At 48.0% G+C, this 15828-nt stretch overlaps 1 protein-coding gene across 1 annotated transcript; it reads right to left on the bottom strand.

The window, feature by feature from the left end:
- Positions 1-579: 579 nt before the first annotated feature.
- Positions 580-15828, bottom strand: cacna1sb (calcium channel, voltage-dependent, L type, alpha 1S subunit, b). Its single transcript, XM_030118564.1, has 45 exons — positions 15551-15828; positions 14240-14345; positions 12533-12672; positions 12271-12404; positions 11910-12062; positions 11622-11827; positions 11438-11541; positions 11188-11333; positions 11038-11119; positions 10807-10967; positions 10502-10727; positions 10203-10410; positions 9767-9887; positions 9573-9687; positions 8935-9034; positions 8767-8836; positions 8335-8467; positions 8115-8244; positions 7960-8019; positions 7471-7577; positions 7299-7386; positions 7050-7157; positions 6863-6915; positions 6618-6764; positions 6249-6450; positions 5998-6156; positions 5753-5863; positions 5585-5668; positions 4926-4973; positions 4454-4480; positions 4223-4348; positions 4066-4131; positions 3879-3970; positions 3636-3795; positions 3424-3551; positions 3247-3343; positions 3020-3122; positions 2837-2938; positions 2624-2757; positions 2427-2552; positions 2089-2297; positions 1899-1963; positions 1781-1827; positions 1629-1697; positions 580-1246 (listed from the first exon to the last, which is right to left on the bottom strand). Exons 1-45 carry the CDS (start codon positions 15730-15732, stop codon positions 926-928), a joined length of 5556 nt encoding a protein of 1851 aa, XP_029974424.1. The 5' UTR covers positions 15733-15828; the 3' UTR covers positions 580-925.

Genomic DNA, 15828 nt, shown 5'->3' with positions numbered 1-15828 from the left:
AAGAAAGGTGGAACCTCCCACAAGGTTCAAAACACAAAACACGAGCTGATCGAAGGACACTGTAAAAAAAAAAAAAAAAAACAAGAAAAGAAGAGCAGTCCTTTCAAAAAGCCCGGCAGTGTTCGCAGTCAAACACAAAACATGAATTAAGTGCAAAACGTAAGTTCAGGCAGTCGTGAGTTAAGGTACAGGCTCTCAGACTGAATCCATCATACTCCAGGTATGCTGAAGGCCCGTCGGCGCCGAACCGCCCCGCCGCACAGGCCAGTTAAACACATGTAAACCAAAGCGGGTGAAAACTGTCGCAGTGGTGTCGGGCGACACGGTCAATTCAAGTCCACGTCATCAAAAGCTCCACCTTTAAATAATCGGTCGATGGATTAAAGTGACGTGTCCAGAAATAAAAATTCTCCTCTCGACGCTGTAAGAAAACGTCATAGACCTAAAAGACAGCGACTCCGAAACGATCACGGGACGCTGCTTCGCCATGAAAGACTGTCTCTCCAGGCCCTTCAAAAACGTCTGACGTTTCAGGGCCTGGATACAAAAAACAAAAAAAAAAACCTTATCTGTTGGTTCCCCAGACTGGAGTCCCTCCCCTCTGACCTCTGACCTCAGTGAACCGCAGCACAATAAAAAGAGCTTTTCTCTCCCTGCGTTCTCTGAGTCCCGTCGCACGCCACATGCTCGTCACAATAGTCTGTGGAATGGATAACCTCAGCACGCCTAACAAAAACACAAGTGCGTCACTGTTCGCTCTCAGATCGCTCCACGCTTTTATTGGTTGAATAAATCTGAGAGGTGTCTGATGATCAATAGGGTTTGTCTTCGGTTGACAGTTTGTTAAAGCCGATCTGAGCTGATGCAGCGGTGCAGTCATGAGGTGGAGCCGCCTGCTCGGGTAGAAAACATCACACGAGGACCTCTAGACCTCGGAGTCGGCCTCGGCCTCGGCGTGCGCCCGTCTGGGGGGAACCGTGGGAACCGGGCGCTTCTTCCTCCTCACGGCCGGGTCTGGACGGAGGGTTTCCTGCGGCGCGGCGGCAGTGGCGGTGGCAGGGGGGACGGGGACGGGGCGCCGCTTCTTGACAGAGGCGCTGCTGCCCGAGCGTTGGTGGAGGATGCCCTGAGCCATGCCCTCCATGGCGGGGAGCGGCATCCGCATGGCCTCTGCCATCTCCTGCTTGGCCGCAGAGACGAAGTCCGGATCCCTCGCCTGGGAGACCAGACCGCCTTCCACCAGGGCCTGGGGGGGGGGGCGGACGGGGAGCAGAGAGTGTGAGATGTAGGGGTTTTTCAATATAAATTGTTTGGTTTTTATGGAAATATAAATATTTCCGTCCCGTAGATTCTGCACCACAACAAAGAAAAACTGTAAAATTTTAATTCAAAGGTTATTACGGCACTCTTTCACCAGTCCAGTCCACTCGAGATGAATTTGTGCTGTATGTGTTTGACTCCGCTGGTATAAAGTGTTTTCATCAGATGTATTTGAGGGTCTTCAGACGACTTGACATAGAATTCTGACAGCACTGTTAATCATACAACAAACTCCACATATTGATTTATTTTCAAAAAGGAAGTTTGGTCTAATTCTGTCAGATCTTACGGTGACTTCCCGTACTGACCTCCTGGACGAGCCGGTCGGCTGCGGAGCGTTGACTGTGGCTGTCACCGTAGTTCGGATCGTAGGGGAACTGCGGAGCACAGAGATGTGTTTACTTTACCGATCAGCTCGCCAACACGGGCGCTTCGTGTTTCAGCCTTCAGAGAGAAGCACCTGTGTTTTATCTGTCCTCACTGTGAAGCTCCAGGAGCGTCTGCTCTCTGAAAAACAAACACAGCACGGTGTGAGTGCAGAGGAAGAATCTCCCTCGGCCTTCAGTGGAGCAGCGTACCTGGCTCCTCGTCCTCGCTGGGGTTGTAAAACTCTTCTGGACTGCCTTCTCTTTCAAATGAAAACCTGAAACGTCACAGAGTGCATGAAGCCATCCTGTAATGGCAGCAGCAGGGACTGTGTGTGTGTGTGTGTGTGTGTGTGTGTGTGTGTGTGTGTGTGTGTGTGTGTGTGTGTGTGTTGAGGCTCACTCCGCGAAGGCGTTGTTGTTGGTGTTGTTCTTCGGTGCCGCCGTGGGGAAGAAGTCGACGGCCGCCGCCGAGGTGGAGGAGTTGGGCGGAGACTCGGGCTGGCTCTCGGAGAACTGGAGGGGCCGCTGGTTGGTCACCTGCGGGGGCTGAGCGTTGGCCGGCTCGGCCTCGAACGAGTCCACCCGGTTCCCAAACAGGCCGTGTGTCCGCTGCAGACGCAGGACACACACACACACACACACACACACACACACACACACGCGTTATTCTTCCACCCTGTAATCCCATCCAGCTGGCCGGTTTTCAGCCTCCTAAACAGACCCTCCACTGACTCCCACCTGGTAAATGCGCTCCTCTCCGGCCTCCTCCATGGCTCGGTCCAGTTCCTCCTCGTTCTGCAGGTCTCCTGAAATGGCTCGATGCATCTCCGGAGCGAGCTCCTCGTCGATACTCCTCAGACCCGCCTGGGAAAGGCACGGACGACGTAAAGGAAGGAGCAGAAACACGCAGGAAGGAGATAAAAGGCGGAGCTCACCTGGATCTCGGGGCCCGAGGCGCTCTTCTTCGAGGGCCGGTAGCCGTAGTACTCCTCCTGACGCTTCAGGAACTTGCGGAAATGGTCTTGGAGCAGGAAGGTGGCGTAGAATTTCCCCACAGTCACTTCGTCATCTGCAGCCGGACACAGCCGGATTTGTGAAAAACGCTGGAATATCTCGAAGTGTGACGCTCTTCGTGCCGGTCGACTCACCCCCGATGGGAGGAATGATCTGGTCTAAGAGCTTCATGCTGGTGCGTTTCCAGATGGACTTGATGATGGCTCTCAGCTCCTCATTCGCCTGTTCAAAGTTACCTGATGGAAAGAAGTTCAAGTGGAGTTAAAGAAAAGTGGGTCAAGCGGAGAGAATATCCAATCAAAACAACACGGCTGTACCTTCAGTTTTGATTTTCAGCGCAGTCCTGACCAGAGCAAACAGGGTGGCGTTGAAGGTGACGGTGCCGTCGCTGTTGAGAGGCATGTTCATCCCCACCAGGCGCTGCCGACAGAACCAGGTCATGCGCCTTTTGGTCATGTACCGTGTTTACAGTTTAACTATGTTCACATTTATGAAAAACTATTGAAGAATGCTCTGTGAGTGTAACACTTGAGTTTGATTGTACCTGGCACGCAGCGCGGTGCGGACAGAACTTCCCAAAGCCCAGCGGAGGCTGGATACGCCGCAGCAGCGTCACCACATCCAGGTGTTTGATTCTCCCGCTTCCAGATGAGAGACATGCGTCACGATCACGTCAGGCCGGTTCCACGCACACACACTCTCTCTAAAACCTCATGCTCACGTGGCTTCGGGGTCGTATTCAGCCCAGATCTTCTTGAACTCGTCCAGGTGGTGAGGACCGAGAAGAGACCAGTCACGGGTCAGGTAGTCGAAGTTGTCCATGATGACAGCGACAAACAGGTTGAGGATCTGGGGAAGAAAGATTTCAAGATTTTGTTAACAAATTATGCATCTCTTGCTTCCTAAAACATGAACCTTATGGCTGCTTCTCACCAGGAAGGCACAGAGACAGTAGAAACTGAGGAAGTAAAAGACGGCGAAGTTGGACCCGCAGAAGTATTCCTCTCCTGGCAGGGGGCTGGAGTTGGGGTCACACTTCTTTCCATACATGGAAGCCATCATGACCTCCTGCCAGGCCTCTCCAGTCGCACATCTGAATACGTAAACAACACACTTCAAACGGTGAGCAACCGGCTCAGAAAAGACGCCATCTCGGCCCGCCGTCCTTCGACTCACCGGAATAACATCAGAACAGCCTGAGGGAATGTTTGGAAGTTGTTGTTGCGGTTGATTTGGGTTCCGTCCACTAAGGCTATCTTCCCGAAGATCTGCAGGTTGTTAAAGACAGAGATCAAAATCATAGTCAAGACGAACACAGACAGCAGGACGACGGCCATCTAGACAAGTGAAGTGAAGTGTGTGCCTGCATTCCGATGACGGCGTAGATGAAGAAGAGCATCACGATGAGCAGAGCGACGTGAGGAAGAGCCTGCGGAGAGAAAACACACACGTTGACGCTCACGTGATCAAAGATGGAAGAAACATGATTGTGATACGAGACGGGGACGGAGGATCAAGACCTGGAAGGACTTGATGAAGGTCCACAGCAGGTTCCGAATGCCCTCTGACCGGTTCAGCAGTTTGACCAATCGCATGACACGAAAGAGTCGGAAGAACGTGATGGAAACCGAGGCGTTCTCTTCGGCCTGTTGCACAAGAAGGTGAAATTTAATTAACAAAAAAACAAAAAACAACCAAACCTTATGAAACAGAAAAAGAAAGAGTGAAATGTCGGGAGAGTTTCGACTCACCGCAATGATCTGCATGGGATTCTCCTCCTGCACAAAGTGAAGGATGTAGAGATGATCCAGTTACGGTCAGTCAAACTTCGACATTAATAGTAGATACGAGATTAATTCATTCAAAACAATCATAAAAATGAGGTTAAAATTAGAGTCATTTTCCCACTTTTGATGAGTTACAACAGTCGCAGGCTGTAGCTGCTGGACAACTCCCACTGGGAACTCATGCAGAACTGACAGAATACACACACTTTATTTGATTTTGAAAGTCAGTCAAACCGTCACCAGGCAGTACGAGCCCTGCAGTAACACAGTACAGCAACCCCTCCGTCGAGGGTCTCGTCTTACATCGAGACGAGACAGACGCTTCACTGGCAGGTCGAGCGGCACACGGGTTGTTACAGTCGGTTTAGTGTGAAGCAGAGTGACGTGCGCACACAGCAGCGCTCATGCAGCAGTGCAGTGCAGATCAGATATTTACAGCACAGCCATGGAGACAGTACAGTCCTCCAATGGATTCCAGGGCAGTCTGGGGAGGACGGACAGGTGAGGAGTGAGGTGCACCGAGGACAGAGAGACGGATGGAGAAGAGAGAGAGAGAGAGAGAAGAGAGAAATGCGGCTTAATGTTTGAATGGAGAAGACTGAAACTGCTGCAAGCTTTGTGTTTGTGCGTGAAAAACATGAGGACAATGCAGTGCTGCAATGAGAAGAAAAAACTGTGTGTAGCACGATAATAATTTAAAAAAAAAAAAAAAAAACACCTGAAAGATAATGTGCTCTTCTTAAGTGCTCACACAACACATACAAGACATGAAATCACTGAAATAGTGCCGTGAATAACTGTGAGAATTACAGTTTTCTGGTGATTCTGTGATGGAAAAAAGGAAACACATCTTGAACATGGTGAACGCCGAGGAGGTGAAGTGGACAGAGACCGGGCCGCTCAGCTGTGAGCCACAATGAAAAGCTCCTCGGTCAGAATTGTGAATCAATCATCTCTTTAACTTTAAAAGGGCTCACACTAAAGCCTGTGTGGACAACATATTGGACTTTAACACAAAAAACCTGCAACAAAAAAACCCCCAAAAAACTGACAATTAATTAATTTATTAATTAATGATTTGTTCTGATTGCTCACATTGATTTCACTCAGGATGACGTCAACGACGCTGCCGACGACGATAATGAAGTCAAACACGTTCCAGGGGTCTCCAAAGTAGCCCTGCGCACAGAGGCGTACAGAGAGGTGAGGGGGTGAGACTGGCAGCGCGGCTGGACGGTAGACAGCAGAAAGAGCAGCGTTTACCCTTGCTTTGAAGGCCAGCAGCTTCAGGATCATCTCCACGGTGAAGAGCACCGTGAAGATCAAGTTGAGAGTGTTGGACAGCTTGGTAACATTTTCCGACTGGCTACAGTGCTGTTACACACGAATCGACACAAACCACATGAAAAGATGCTTCGTTTAAATTGAGTCAACATACTGGCAGCAATGGTATAACGATTCATCTGCCCTGGGAGGACTAACTGAAGCGCATCAGGATCTTTTCTTACCTGCATCCCCAAACACAAGGTGTTGAGCATGATGAGGAAGAACATGAGGTACTCAAAGTAGCAGGAGGTGACCACGTACCAGACCCTGTACTGGTAGGGGTTTTTGGGGATGTAGCACCTCAGAGGACGAGCTTTCAGAGCGTACTGAACACACTGACGCTGGGGAGAGGAGAGGCAGGCGGCACACGAGCCAAAAACGTTAAGTTTTCATCCCTCTATGCCAAAGAGGCGAGCTGGTGATCTGAGCGTACCTGGTTCTTGTCCAGCTCACAGTTCTTGTACTCCTGCTCGCCCTGCTCCTGGAAGGTGACGATGACAAAGCCCACGAAGATGTTCATCATGAAGAAGGCGATGAGGATGATGTAGATGATGAAGAAGATGGACACGTCGATGCGGTTGTTGAAGACAGGGCCCATGTCTTCCTGGTCTGAGTCGATGGCTCGGTACAGCAGCCTGGGGAGACGAGCAGGAGAAATAAAAACAGAAAAGCTCACGTGAAGAGACTCCAGGAAAGGAAATCACTTCTGATATACTGACTCCCTGATGAAATCACACAGATGGAATCAGAACAATCTCGTCAGAGACAGGACTGATCAAATCTGAGTTTGTCTCCTGCTCACTTTGGCCAGCCTTCAAACGTAGCGATGGTGAAGAGAGCCAGCATCCCGTACAGCACGTTGTCGAAGTTGAAGTCGCTGTTGAGCCATTCTCTCTTCGCCACCACCGTGTCCTGCAGGGAGTTCTCTATCGGCTTCAAGAAAAATCCCCTGGGAGGGAGCGCACAGGGAGGATGATGGTCACTCCAAAATAGCACCGCACCGTCTGATAAATGAGACGCGTGATGTATGAGTGGTGTCGGCCTTACTGGCATTCCTCCTCAGTCATCTTGGTGGAGTCCGTGCAGCTGTAGAATTTCCCCTGGCACGGAACGGATCGCACAAACAATTAATACACAAGCCACAGGTCAGCTGTGATGACTGAGGATCAGTCTGGAGACGTGACCTTTCCGGTGTCTCAAACAAAGACCGTTTCCAATCTGCAGGCAAACCCACCTTGAATAGTTGGACTCCGATGCAGGCGAACATGAAGTTCAGCAGCATGGTGACCAGGACGATGTTTCCAATTGTTTTGATGGCAACAAACACACACTGGACTACATGCTGCATGAAACAAAGGGAGAAGAAGACAGTGGCAGCAAGGTGAACGTTTTCACCCGTAATGGTGGAATATTGTATTAATTTCAACTAAATAAATCTGTTTCTGTCCTCTGGGTGATTCTAAAATGCTGCTTGGTGTTTTACCTTCAAGCCCTTGGCTCTGTTGATGGCTCTGAGAGGCCTCAGCACCCTGAGCACCCTGAGGATCTTCACCACAGAGATCGCGCTCGATCTGCACACGACACAGAACCACAGTCATTCCTCCACGTGTGTGCGGAAGAGTCGAGAGGAGAAAACCGAGAAACGATGAACTCACTCCATCCCCATGGACAGGAGAGACACTGTGACCACGATCAGATCCAGGATGTTGAAGGAGTTGCGACAGAAGGAGCCCTGGTGCATGAAGGCTCCGTACACGGTCATCTGTCACACACAAACACACTTCACACTCAGTACAGTACAGTACAGCTTCAGGCTGAGTTTCAGTTTTAAAAGCATTACATTAATAACTTTGTTTAATGTATTGAATAGTCTTATTATTCATCTGCAGGTACTTTAAGATAAATTCATTCTGATCATTTCTTAAGTAAAACTCTATTTAGGGGTTATTTATAATAAATAGACTATTAAGAAATATATTTTCTTATTCTGTCAAGATTGCTATTAAAATATTATCAAACTCCAAAACTGTGAAATAATGTATTTAAAAAAGAAACACATTTATCATCGCATTAGTGACAATAACATAATAATGTCCTTTATTCACATTATTAATGAAAACAGTCAAATGAAGTGTTTCCTCTACCTTTAGTACAATCTCTATGGTGAACACAGTTGTGAAAACAATATCAGCGTAGGCCAGGATCTGAAAAACAGAGCATTAAAGCAGGACTGTAATCAGATTCAGCTGTTTTCCTCCATGATGGATGTTCCCTGCGTCAGGCTGCACTGAGTTATTACCATGTTCCTGTAGGATCGGGGATCAATGGGATCCTCGGCTGCCAGTGAGATGGAGGAGAGGAGGATGAAGAGCAGGATTAAGTTGGTGAAAGACGAGTGATTGATGATCTTGTAGCACAGTTTACGGAACCTGAATACAGACGAACGCACACGGGGCACAGGGACTCATGAATGCCGGCCGCTGTTACAGCGACCGTGTTTTCAGGGTTCAGATTCCTACTTGTTCTGAGGACCAAAAATGAAGAAGGAGCTGGCCTCAGGCAGAGGGACGGCCTCCTCCTTCAGCTGCAGGTCGGCCATCGGCCGGGGCCGAGGGCTGATGGGGATTTCAGGCTCTTCCTCCTCGTCGTCACCTGCGGAGTTTATTTCATTATCATCATTACGGTTAAAATTCTCAAACAATGATGGGAGTGTTGAGGTGAGCTTTATATGGCCGTCACCAGAGGAGGGTGAAAATAGCTGCGCTCAGGGAACCGGCTGAGTCTAACAGTGATGAACCGTTACTATACTTGTACTGTAACACGGCCAACACAGCGGCACTGGTAAACAGCCGCTGTAATGAATCACTGCCATTACTGACCTCTTTTTTTTTTTTTTTTTCCAGCAGCAGCACGGCTGAGAAGCAGTCGGCTGCAGACAGATTCAGTGTTACCTGGGAAGTCTGCAGGGGGGAAAGGATCTTTCACTTCGTTGACATTGGACTCGAATTCGTCGATCTTGAGCTGCGGGAACAAGAAGAGAGAAAAAAAAAAGATGTAACGTAGAAATAAATACTGGTAATGAAGAAGTGGCTGCTGATAGTGAGTGTGTGATGTGATACCTTGGCTGTGGTGGGCATGCCCTCGATCTTGGCTCTCTGCTCTGCCAGTTTCTTAGCTATTCTCTCCCGCTCCTCATCAGTCTTGTCGGGCATTTTGGACCTTGAGGGTAATACGAAAAGGGAGCGAGAAAAATAAAATCCTCATGCACAGACAGGACAGCTTTCAACCCTTTTAATAATAACTTGTGCATCTCTTTTATGTATTTTTTTTATCAACAACATGAAGAAAATATTGGGAAAAAGCATTTAAGTTAAAAATATAATTCATTCTGAAAAGTCATGCATGAAGTATCACGCACAGATAAATCTAATGCTAGTTTTCAAACTTATCCAATGCTGTTGACAATTATTATTGTACTTTTTTAAAAAAATAATATATAGTATAGCTGTAAAATGATGCTCAAAAGAGTGCTGGCAATGTTTTGCTGATATCTGATAAGAGAGATTTATATATAAGAAATGGTGAAATATGTATTTTGTACCAGTGGGATTCATTTCATTACATTTGTTCAGGTCTGAATAGCATATGAGTGTTTCACACTGTCTACTAAAAGATAAGAACAATGCCAAAAGGTTAAACAGATGAAAAATCTCCACATATTCTGGTGATTTCCCTGTTTTAGTGTTTCCTGCTTCACCTCAGTAGTTTCTTCCTCATCTTCTCCTCCGCCTTCTCCTTCTGAGCCGACGTCAGACTCTCAGCCTCCGCCAGGTTATCGACGGCGATGGCCAAGAAGACATTGAGGAGGATGTCTGATGACCGTGAGCTCAGGAAGACAAATACCTCAGTGGTAAACATTAAGGTCTGTAAAGATCTGTGTGTGAGGGATACAGTTTCCGCAGACGAAGAGCAAGATGAAGTAGATGGCCACCAGGATGCCGGGGATGACCGGCCCGCCGTACGCCATGATGCCGTTGTACATGATAGAGGTCCACTCTTCTCCAGTGAGGACCTGATCAGAAGAAGGAAAAACACACCGTCGCTTCACTCAAACAGTACAGATACTGTATTTTTGTAATGAAGGAGGTCTAGAACAGATATCAGAAAGCATTAAGAGTATAAACAGACAGAAGTACCAGGAAGCATCATATAATTAATGATATTAGATGACTTTTTGACCTGTGCAAAAACTTTGTCGCCTCTAAATTCAAGCTTAAACCCTGATATCAAAAAAACTTCAAACTGCTTCTTGAAATGCGTCTAATCGAAGTCGAGACGGGACTGAGACTCAGCTGAAGGGTTTGAAGGCGAATCTCCATCCGCTCACCTGAAACACGCTGATCAGCGCCTGGGGAAAGTTGTCGAAGTTGCTGCGTCTGTTCCTGTGGTCGGAAAAGTTGAACTTGCCCCCAAACACCTGCATGCCCAGGAGCGAAAAGATGACGATGAAGAGGAAGAGGAGGAGGAGCAGGGAGGCGATGGAGCGCACGGAGTTGAGGAGAGAGGCCACGAGGTTACTGAGAGAGGTCCAGTACCTGAAACACAACCGAAACAATCAAGATCTGTTCAACCGCAAAAACCAGACTGATCTGAACGGATGCTGCGTGAGGTTTTGATAAGACTGACTTTGTGACTTTGAGGATCCTCAGCAGTCGAATACACCTGAGCACCGAGAAGCCCAGCGGAGTCACGGCGCCCGCTGACAGCATGATCATCTCCAGGATGCCACAGACCACCACGAAGAAGTCGAAGCGGTTGAAGAGAGACATGAAATACGCTCTGGGTCCAAGAGCATACATCTTCACGAACATCTCGATGACGAAGAGGACCAGGAGCACACGGCTCGCCACGTCTGAGGAGAACAGAGAGGAGCGAGAGGGGTCAGAACCGGACGGCGTTCATGCTCAAAGTGAGGAGACGGATTGCCGGACCTTGCAGGGAAGTCAGCGACTCCGACTGGTGGTGGTGCTCCGTGGCGATGGTCAGCGTGTTGAGGAAGACCAGGAACATCACCACCCAGTAAAAGGCTTTGGTTTTCACGTAAACCAAACACTTCATCCGGAAGAAACGGTTCCATCGGCGGGCCAGGCGGCTGAACACAAGAACGGCCGTAAATAATCGCGCACCTTCGTTCACCCGCGGCATTTTGAACTCCGACTCACTAGTAGTAGACGATCCGGCTCTTCCCCTCCAGGCCGTACAGGCTGTCTGTGTCTGAGTCTCCGCTGGTCAGCGGCAGAAGACCTGGTGACATGAAAACACTCGTCATGTTCCGGCATCTCTCCATGAGGGCCAGTGCTCTTCAAGCTGACCTTTGCCCTCTCGGTCAGCATCCAGAACTTCAGCATGAGTGATCCACTCCATGTATCCGTGGAGGTCTTCATCCAGCTGCTGACGCTCACGCAGCTTCTGGAACTCCCCACGAGACCTGGCCTTCTCTCGCTCTTTGGTAAACTCTCTGTGAGGGACAACGGCAACAGGTCAATGTTTATGATTTGAAAACTACCAGCAAACCCTGCTGCACTTTGAAAACCTCTAAATCAGACGATCACGATGCCTTACCCACTGAGCACACCCAGAACAAGATTAAGCACGAAGAAGGAGCCCACGAGAATGAGAGGGACAAAGTAGATCCACGGCCACTCGTTTCCTATGGCGTCGTTAACCTGAGAGAAAAAACAAGCAGGTCTCAGAGAAACAGCGAGCTACAGACCTCTGGCAATCCCCAAGGCGAGACTAAACGGACCCAGTAGAGCACTTTGGTCCAGCCCTCCATGGTGATGCACTGGTAGACGGTCAGCATGGCAAAGCCGATGTTGTCGAAGTGGGTGATTCCATTGTTGGGACCCTCCCAGCCGTCCCGGCACTCGGAGCCGTTGATGATGCAGCGGCGTCCGTTACCGGCCTGAGCGCAGGGAGCGGGCAGCTCGCCCTCCGCTGTGGCGTAGATGTCTGCGTCCCCAGAGGAAAAAAAAAACATTCAGCTTCACAGATCAGCTGCAAACAATGGCTGTGTATTTTTCTGTGTACATACTTGTGCCAGTGTAATAGCAGGTCTTGTGCATTTTGCACTTGAATAGCTCGAGTCCCATGATAGCATAAATGGTTACTAATAGGAAAACCAGCAGAGCGATGTGCAGCAGAGGCAGCATGGCCTTGAGGATGGAGTTCATCACCACCTGCAGGCCTGGAGATGAAAAGGAGAGGCAAACGTTTGTAAAACTACATATAGCATCTTTTTTCAGAGGCAGAACAAACCTGTTTCACAAATGAATCAGAGAGGTAAATAAAACAGAAATCCCAGCAAACAAAATGTGAATGTATGTTTGTTTGTTTGTTTGTTTGTGATAGGGTCCTCTAGCCAGATGTGTGTGTATGAAACAATCAGTTCTTACTGGGAACTCCAGAAACGAGGCGCAGCGGTCGGAGCACTCTGAAAGCTCTCAGTGCCTTCATATCGAAGCCTCCTCCCTTCTCCATCGGCACTCCGGCCACCTTATTTATGGTGTCCACGGCGAAAGTGAAGAGGCTGTAAGAAAACATAAAACTGGGTTAGACCTCTATTCCAGGCTTGACACCATCATTCACGTTTACATTACATTTTCAGCACTTTTAGCTATTCTGGTAACAGAGATTTCCGACTGCGGCTCATCTTACCCCATGAAGACGATGACAAAGTCTAATATGTTCCAGCAGTTCCGTAAATAGGCCCCTTCATGGAACACCAACCCGTACGCTACTATCTTTAAAAAGCACTCTAACGTGAAGATGATCATAAAAATGTACTCCAGACTCTCCTGCAGGAGGATGAACAAAACATGGAAATCACATTCTGAAAAGGTCACTGCTCTCATACACATTTAGAATGGATTCAAAACAGTACAAGTATGAAATCAAAGCAATGAAGGTCAGGAAATACATGACTTTTCCGGGGTTATTAGGATATTTCTGAAGCACCTGCTGGGCTGAATAGCACAAGATGCTCATGAAAACACTTGCTGTGGCGGCTACTACAAAATCATATTATCTTTTATCGCCTGTTTACTCATTCTGATGTAAATTAAACACAACCCCCAGCTGTTTGAACAGACGGGTGACCCATGACTCACATATTAATCACACAATCTGCGCCGCGATGCGACAACAGGAGGGTTTTTGATCAGAGATGGTTACAGGATGAAATATCAGGACAGTTATATGGAAGCATCTGTTTAATATTTGAATTTTTACCGTCAGCATCAACACAGAAGACACGAACAGACCAGTTTGTGGTATTTCTCACTCTGGATTCTGTTTAGATTAGTGCATAAATGTCTGAGTTCATCATTAGCACAGTTACATCAGGAAACTCTAATATTTATCAGCATTAGTGGTGTGACACTGTCCCGACCTACTTCTAACAGCAGGGGGGTGGAAGGGGTGAGGGCGGACCGTCTCTTCTTACATTTTTCACCTCTGAGGAATGGTCCCGTAAGGAGGAGTCGGGACGGAGTCGGCCAGCCAAAGCAAAGATATGAAATGTTTGGAGTGAGGTTTGTGTGTCCGAGACGTCTGATGAGAGCGCAAATCAAATTAATGCGCGCAAACAAGACAGAAGGTTTGACCTTTAACCCCGTTTTGGCTGAACACCTTAGAGGTTAAGAGATGGAGATCAATTTGATTGTCAGCTTCTAATGTTTGCAGCAAATGTGTTCACTGGCCAAGGTCAAAACCACACACACACACATGCACACTGTGGTGGTGGTGTGTGTTCTCTGACCTGTAATCTGTAACCCACAGCCTCACTGCAGTGGAATACTACATTTATGATGGTGAAATACAATATTTTTGGACTCAGATCAGCAGCATCCAGAGGTCAGACTCCTCTCAGCAGCTTGTTTTGACTGCTTGTGAGTACGAGGCTGTGAATCATCTGCTATCTGCACTCAGAGAAGTAATCAAACCTCCACTACTTTGAATTCCTCTCCAGGTTTTTCCCATAGTTTCCTTTTTAACCACAGAAACAATCTCCTTTGGAGTAACTCAGTGAATCTCTCCATGCATGTGCAAACAGGGTTTCTAAAAGGTTTTCTCTTGAGGAATCGGGGGATTTCTTTTGATGACGTGCTCATCTGCAGACACAGATGGGATCCCAAATAAAGAACTGACTTGTTTAGGGTGGCATCTAAATGAAGCGCGGCACTCTGACCAAGAAAAAAAAAACAGCTGAAACCCTTGAAGCATGTGATGATTCCAAGCTGTGGCTGTTATTCACCAAACCATCACAAAGCAGGGAAATGTTTTGATGCTGCATTAAAAGGTAACGATCTTTCGAAATGGGGGGAAAAGTCATGTGTCGTATATCAGTACAAATGTTGTGCTTACCAAACTTGAGTTGGTGTTGTTGCTGTCTTCTTCAGGCATGGGGAGAAACACAGCCAGAGCAATACAGTTGGCAAAGATGGTCAACAAGATGATGACTTCAAAGGTTCTTGATTTCAAAGCTCAGGATTGTAAAAGACACATGAAGAAAGAGATTCTCATGGAGCTCTTTGATCTGTTGTATGTGCAGATTTGACCTATTTATTTATCTTTGTGAGTGATTTTCTGCTTGTTAATTAACAGGACAAATCAAAAAGAGGCTGCAGCCTTGTGGACACCGATCAGCGCCTTTAAATTCAGCCTGAAACATCATCCTGAAGCAGCCAGATGGCTGGACAGTAGAGCAGCCACACTTAGTGTAATCTTGTCTGCTGTGCTGCTTCATTCTCGTCCACAGGGGGCGCCACGTGAGAATTTCCCTGCCAGGTCAGCATCCTGTCTCTCTGTGACGCAGTGAGACAGCTGCACAGCCCAAGAATATGACCAAACCATTTAAACCCAGAGCAAAGAGTCATCTTTGGCTTTTGTACTGTGTATTTATTTATCCATTCTAAAGTGTGGATCAAGTTTCCTTCAGTTTCTCTGAATGAAGAAGTCTGTGACGAAGTGAAGAAGTGAAGAAGTGCTGCAGTAAACAACTCCTGATCGACCCTACCTGCCCTGACACAAACCTGAATCAGACGGTTCAAAATATAATTGACACTCATCTTATCTGACAAACACCTGCTGTGAGAGTTGAGTTCAGATCCATAAAGCAGACTGGTGATGTGAGACTCGCTCTATTCCACATGGACAATGTGTGATCCAGAAATGGCCATCGGGCTAAAAGCAGAGGGAAATCCCCGGCGGGCAACATAACAGAACCTCACTTGTGTTCACGCCTGCAATTCAGAGCCACTATTTCCACGTTTTAAGAGAGCCGTCGGCCGGTCAGGACACGGTTTCAGTCAGCGACTGGGTCTGACAGATGTGCCCGGGTTAGACGAGGGTGAAAATCCAAAGGTTAAAAACCTGTCTCCAGTAAAAGGCCACACACATAACAAAAGTATTAGCACTTCGGGCTTGGACTTATCACAGATTTGAAGGAGACTTGGCCCGAGCCTGCCGCCCACAGGTGAACAACAAAGCTGACAATTCATCACCCTGCATGTAGAGGATGTGTGAGGATCCCTGCTGACAGGAGTCCGAACCACATCCTGCTCTGACAACAAGACGAAATCTACATCTGCCGAAGCATTTAGGCAACGGCTTAAGAATGAAATGTGTGAATGTAGAAGGAGTTAAGTGTGAGTTTGTGAGAGAAAACAAGGATACTTCCACTCCACGATGCTGATGCAGGCCTTGCGGAAAGGGTTTTTGAGGGTGAAGAGGAAGAGGGACCTGGCCGGCCGAGGGTTGCCCCCCGTGGCCTGAAGCTTCTTCAGCTTCTCCCTCTGCTTCCTCTTCAGCTCCTCTTCATTCATGATGACCGGCTTGGCTGCGTCGTTGCTCGCCATCTTGACGCCTCCGCCTGGGGCGAGATCCCAATCCCAGAGAAGTGCGGTATAATCCCCCTCAGCAGGTGGAACTCCTCTCTGCGGTGGTCTCCGGTC

Source organism: Salarias fasciatus, chromosome 20, assembly GCF_902148845.1.
Source record: "Salarias fasciatus chromosome 20, fSalaFa1.1, whole genome shotgun sequence".
In the NCBI taxonomy this organism is placed as follows: Eukaryota; Metazoa; Chordata; class Actinopteri; order Blenniiformes; family Blenniidae; genus Salarias; species Salarias fasciatus.
This window is presented reverse-complemented; position numbering and strand designations above follow the sequence as displayed.

What these genes read in the sequence shown, in the direction of transcription:
- cacna1sb (XM_030118564.1), bottom strand. Translation starts at nt 15,732, where the DNA reads ATGGCGAGCAACGACGCAGCCAAGCCGGTCATCATGAATGAAGAGGAG. An exon ending in CCTTCATCAAGTCCTTCCAG is followed by an intron (nt 4,132 to 4,222) that starts GTCTTGATCCTC and finishes TTCTCTCCGCAG; the next exon opens with GCTCTTCCTCACGTCGCTCT. An exon ending in CCGACCGGCTCGTCCAGGAG is followed by an intron (nt 1,247 to 1,628) that starts GTCAGTACGGGA and finishes CCCCCCCCCCAG; the next exon opens with GCCCTGGTGGAAGGCGGTCT.